General features: G+C 32.9%; 1 protein-coding gene across 1 annotated transcript; it reads left to right on the plus strand.

Moving 5' to 3' along the window:
* Positions 1–231: 231 nt before the first annotated feature.
* On the plus strand, positions 232–5,672 carry LOC133805470 (translocon at the outer membrane of chloroplasts 64-like). Its single transcript, XM_062243657.1, has 9 exons — positions 232–311; positions 495–549; positions 624–799; positions 1,065–1,189; positions 1,451–1,576; positions 1,881–2,063; positions 2,434–2,578; positions 4,485–4,653; positions 5,402–5,672. The coding sequence occupies exons 1-9, from the start codon at positions 232–234 to the stop codon at positions 5,534–5,536; spliced, it is 1,194 nt and encodes a 397-aa protein (XP_062099641.1). The 3' UTR covers positions 5,537–5,672.
* Positions 5,673–6,262: the final 590 nt, after the last annotated feature.

A 6,262-nucleotide genomic window follows, 5' to 3' on the forward strand; every position in this document is an offset into this window, starting at 1 on the left:
TTGATTTCTTGAAGCTTAATACACTCACTCACTCCACTGGGCTGTGAAAAATTATATATTTGAAGTAATATGTTCTGCTATCTGTTTTCTGTTTGCTGAAGAATAGTTCTTGTGTGGTTTGTTTTGTTTCTTTGTATATGGACATTCACATTATGCTATGTTTTGGAAAAGCAGTAGTTCATAATAGCAACTTCAATTTCTTTTAGGTTTTTTGGTCAAAATATGTAAGAGATGTTTGATAATGATGATGATAATGGATTATGTAGAAGTGGAAAGAGAGATGATTTACTTTACATTCAGGAAAAACTGGAGTAAACTGAATTGTGTTAGAACCCAGATAATAAAATCTTAAATGTATTAATGCTGAGAATGATAGAGAAAAATTATTACAGTGTGAGAAAGTTGAATGGGATTCCGAGAAAGATTAAATTTAATGATATGACATGGTTTTAACTTTCTTGGTATTTAAAATTTTTATTGGGGATATTTAAAAGGATAGTTCTTGTTAGCTGTGCATTATCTTCTGCTCAATTGTTTTTGCAAATGTTTGTGAGTGTATATTGAGTTAAATATATAAAGGTTATGTTTTTGTGTGGGAATATTTGTTATGCTTCTGAGTGAAGATTTCTTCATTTACAATTGATAGATTTGACATCGATGGACAAGTGACTGGGTTTGGTCATCCAGACTGGGCGAGGACGCATGAAGCAGCTTCTGGAACATGCCCTGTGGTTTCTACTCTTGTTGAAGGAGGAGCCACTTGCATTGGTAAAACTGTGGTAGATGAATTAGCCTATGGGTATGTATTTTATGCTTAATATGAGGAAGCATTTGAAACTTTTTTTTTTTGCCCTCTTATTGACTGAATGCAACATTTCTTACTGTTGTTCCAGCATTGATTTAAACTATTAACATACCTGTTTGTGCACAATTGAGGAAAGAAATATGATTTTTGGTTCAAAGAGATCATGTATAATCTAGTTTGTGCTCTTTACATTTATATATTTATTTACTAATTCTCATATTCAAGCCAAAAGCTGAACAATGCTTTCTTATATTGGCAGTATAAGTGGGGAGAATAAGCATTATGGTGTCCCCACAAATCCCGCTGTGCCTGAAAGAGTACCAGGTGGATCTTCTAGTGGAGCTTCTGTTGCTGTAGCTGCTAAACTTGTTGATTTTTCTTTGGGTGAGTTTTTTTTATCCTTATTCTTTTACATAATCTTACTGCAGCTAATTAATTTATCCCAGTGGTCTGCCTCAGCTTGGTAAATTTTGTTAAGTTTCGAATTTGTATATATATAATAACAATATTGGAATTATTAAAGTTGCTCTCTGGGTTTTTTGACTAAAGTCCTCAATTAATATAAGTTGATTATTCTTGTATTAATTGTATATAGCTAGTGTCTAAAAAATTGTATTTCTTACTAATACTAATATGATGGTCCAGGTATTGATACTATTGGGGATGTCAGAGTACCTGCTGGATTTTGTGGTGTTTTAGGATTCCGACCCTCCCATGGAGCTGTTTCTCAGATGCGAATTGTACCTGTCTCATCGAGACTTGATACTGTTGGTATGTATTATACATGATTTGTTTTTTCAAATACATACACAATGTTTCCATAAAAAAAGATTATCCAATGGCTTATAATACTGCAAGTGCATCAATTTGAACCCTGGGATGTGTTGCATGTCCTAGTTTCTGCTCTCTGATACTCTTGAGATCATTATCATAGCAATAACTGCCTTTTTTTTTGTGCTCTTTCTTTATGTTGATTAAAAATGTTTACTCTGTTATATTAATTTTTCATTGATTTTAGTCTTTAAATATGCTATCAGTCATCGATTATGTTCACCATGTAAAATCTTCTCTGCAGGATGGTTTGCCATGGATCATACTATTCTTCGACGTGTTGGGCATGTGTTGTTGCAACTTCCTTATGCGCCTCCACGCAATCCTAGACAAGTAATTATAGCTGATGATTGCTTTCAACTAGGAAAGATTCCCGCTGAAAGGATTGTTCAAGTTGTTATTAAATCCACGGAGAAGATTTTTGGAAGTAGGTTCTTTTTCTTTGTGTATTAGCATCATTATGACATTGATTTCTTTTGGGTGCCATATTTTCACCATTATCATAGTACCATAATCAGCACTTTCATTGTTGTTACTATTTTTACTACTAATATTATTTTATTTCCATTCACATTGATTCCGTTAATATTATGATTTTCATTTTTATTTTCAACACCTTTCTAAAAATATATTTTATCTGGAAGTGTTAACTTAAAAGATTTTCTCTGTACAATCACAAAGGCCTATAACTCCGTATTTTTTACAATTGTTACTTGTACTTCCCTTGCAAATAAGACAAAAATTGAGCTTACTCCATTGTGGATATTTTCCTAATGTTTCTTTTTAATCTGCTCCAGGACAAATATTAAAGCATGAAAATCTTGGAGACTATTTAAGTTCGAAAGTACCAAGCTTGAAAGTTTTCCAAAGCAAGCAAATAAATGGGCAATCAAAAACTTCATCACTTGGGTCCCTTGCAACTGTCATGCAGATTTTTCAAAGGTGAGGTTCTTTCTTTAAAGAGGAAAAAGGAAGGAAACTTATTATCCGACTTTGTTGTGGTCGGGAACAACACAATGGTTGGTTTAATTAAATCTCTTCTAATTTCACGGTTCATTATGTTGTTACTGATTTTCATTTAGGCCTCCAATTTGCTTTACCTAAGGCAAAGCTTGTGGTTCGAATGGGTTAGACTACTAGGGGCTGGATGGCAATAATTCGAGTCTGCTACAAACTTACGAGTCTTTTTGAACAACCTGGCTTTTGTTAGGCTATGTTCTCGACCGCATCTTGTAATTGGAACTGAAAAGTAGGACTTGACACGTAAATGCAGACAAATAAAAGTGCTGAAATTAGTAATGCTAAGAAATTAGATAGAGATTTATCTTTAAGCTTGATTTAAAAATTTATATGCAAGAATATATTAAACATAATTGTAAACAGAAAATAAAGTAAAATAAAGAAGACTTGTAATATAAAACGACAGAAATGTATATATGGTAATGGTACTAATTTAAATTGACACAAAATTTTAGAAATTTAGTGTTTATTATTTATTTAGTGTTAGTTAATGCGTTTTTAATACAATGTAACAATAGTAGACATTCTTGGATTTTTTTAGTAACTTTTATTTGTTGGATTGTCTAACAAGCATATTCTAAGTAACTAGTAAGAATATTTTGAATGTCTTGGAATGAGTGAAAGAGTATGGCTTGTGAGAAACTGGTTGTGTTTAGTAATAAGGCTCCTAAATGAGTGTAGAAAAAGATGAATGGGATGAGAAAAGCTCAGAAAATATTAAGAACTAGAAAGCTTCTGGGTTTCAGAGGAATAAAGGAATCTGATTGATAGATAGAAGAGTTTAAATTGATGGTGATATAATGGATAATTTTATATGCAACTTTGTAGAACAAGGAAGGATGGTCTTAGGTTTAAAGAGGGCAGAGGTAAGGGTAATAGCTTCAGGTTGTTCGAGGAATAGAGGAATGGAAAAAGAGTATTAGATCAAAGGCAGAGAAATAAAACAACCTCAGATCTTAGTAAAATGAGATTGCTGGAGAATAATCAAATGAGTGATCTACAATTCTTATATCTTGGTTTGGGTCCTATTCCTATATAAAGGTAAATAAAAACTTGGAGTCCAATTTAGAAGCTACGTAGATAGGTAGGGAATGTACGTGAAGTGAAAAGCCTTTGTGAAAGATGGTGGAACCATATTAAACCTGCCTTTTTGCTCTTGAGTGCTTTCTGAATTTCATGTCTGCAGCATGTGAAATTGGGTCACCCGATAACAGCTTCATGCGCAAGTTCTCTTCTTTTCTTGACAAATGTTTTACGTGCTTTTGACTGATGGCAATCTTGTTTAGCAATCTTATTTCTTAGTTGTCCTCTTGGCAGACCCTGCTTTCTCTTTCTTAAAGTTTCTCTTAATTAGTCTTAATAAAACATGGTTTAGTTTTTATTTTTTGTTTTTGTATTATAGGGAGAAGAAAGGAAAACTATTTTATTAATAATGGATCTTACAATTGAAGGAGAACAGCTAAGGCAATATGGCTAAAACATAAACGGTTTAATTTTTATTCTAGAACACAGTTGCTTGCCAATATTTGGTTCTTTGGTCTGCTTTGTTAATGTTGACTACTTGCCCCTGTTGTTACTTTATTCCATTTTTTCTGTTTATATCCACTTGGCAATCCTACTATTGATTATTTTTTAACATTGTTGTTTAATGAATGGAAGGTATACATTTTGCTTTTGTCTTTATATTATATTCAATTTCAAGCTTGATGTTTATACTGTTTTATGAAATGAAATCATAATAAATATTTATTTCTTGTTATTTGTTTTTTAAGTTTGATCTTATTTGAACAATGATCAATCAAATTTTGCTTTGCACACCCTTATACAGACACGAGTTTAGAAATAATCACGAGGAGTGGATCAACTTGGCGAAGCCTGTTTTGGATCCTGCTATCTCATCGATTTTTCAGGAAACGCCTGATACAACTGGTATTGATGTTGAAAATTGTAAAGCAATTAGGAGCGAGATGCGTTTAGCTCTCAACGCTTTATTGAAGGTAATAGTTCTTTATTGAAGAATTTTGAAATTTATTTATTTTCATTCGACTTGTAGCAAAGAAACATTTGTCTTTTTGCTACATTGTACTTATTGAACTTATAATTCATGAGATACTTTTATTCATATATAAAGGTCACCGAATAACCTTAGTATATTGCTTCCAGTTTGGTGGTTTCTGCCACATTGTGTCTTTCCATATGATCATGTCAGAACAGGGCTTGCCACCTTTTACATGAATTAACAGGGCAACTGCTAATGCTTCCAATGCTTATTCTTAATTGCTCTGGCCTGGTCATATTTACTATGAGATCTTTCTGTTTGGTTACATTCGCTTTTAATAAGACGGGTCCATAGTATGGCAGAAACCTGTATGAACGCAGTCAGTTTTCTTTAGTATTTTCTTTTATCATCTTTGAATTGAACCATCTATATAATCTAATGATAGTGTATATGAAAATTACTTGCGTATACTTTGAAGTCCTTGATTATTCAAGGAGGAATTATTTTTCCCATTCTTTAAGAATGACTCGTTACTATTGTTTCTGTAGTGTTAATAGTCAGAGTCTAATAGTTTATGATGTCTGTATACCAGTTTTTTTTTGTTAAAAGTTGATGTGGGATTGTCAAGAGTGGATTGAGATTTTTTATTTAGCACGTGGTTCTGTTTTCGTCAGTACTTTCTTAATTTGTCTATATTTTTGTACATATTAGAATTATGCTAACTTTGGTACTTGACATCTGTTTAGGACGAAGGAATTCTTGTGATACCAACTATTGCTGATCCTCCTCCAAAAGTAGGCGGGAAGGAGATCCTATCTGAGCAGTTCCAGAGCCGTGCATTTAGTCTACTAAGCATTGCTAGCATATCAGGCTGTAGATGACCTCTTTGTTGAAATTTCTATCTTTCTTTGACTATGATACCCAATCAGTTGTTGTGTTTATTTCATTTTGGTAGGGGTAACCTTAAAATGATAACTTTATGACTTATTTTAGTATTGAACATTATAAAGAATTTTAGCATTAAATATTTTATTATTGAATGGTTTTTTTCTAGTTTATTTCTAATATAGAACATTTACAAATAACTGTTAGTATCTTTTACCTATACATAACCATTAAATTTGAACAAAATATAAATTGTGTAACAAACCAATAAAATAATGCCATGTGGGCTAATAAAATGATACCACGTAGGATGCCACATATGATGCCACGCAGAATGCCACATAGGATGCCACGTAAGATGCAACGTAGGATGCCACATATGATGCCACATCATCAGACACGTAAAACTACAAAAACCATGTCAGCATACACGTAGGATGCCATGTCATCAATACACGTCATCTGATGACTCATCAATTGATTTATAACTTAGTGGGGTCCACTGATTCTTTTACCTACCAGTGTTAATAAGTGTAGGTAAAAACTCTTTCCCCACTAACTTTTACCTACCAATCTCTACCAATTCAATATTGGTAGGTAAACCATATTACCCACCATTAGGCTAGTTTTACCTACACTTACAATTAGTAGGTAAAGACCCCATTTTCTTGTAGTGCTATCCGGTCTCGGTGACCAAGATAATGGAGTTCGTGGTAGTAGAG

The sequence above is a fragment of the Humulus lupulus genome, chromosome X, assembly GCF_963169125.1.
Source record: "Humulus lupulus chromosome X, drHumLupu1.1, whole genome shotgun sequence".
Taxonomy (NCBI): Eukaryota; Viridiplantae; Streptophyta; class Magnoliopsida; order Rosales; family Cannabaceae; genus Humulus; species Humulus lupulus.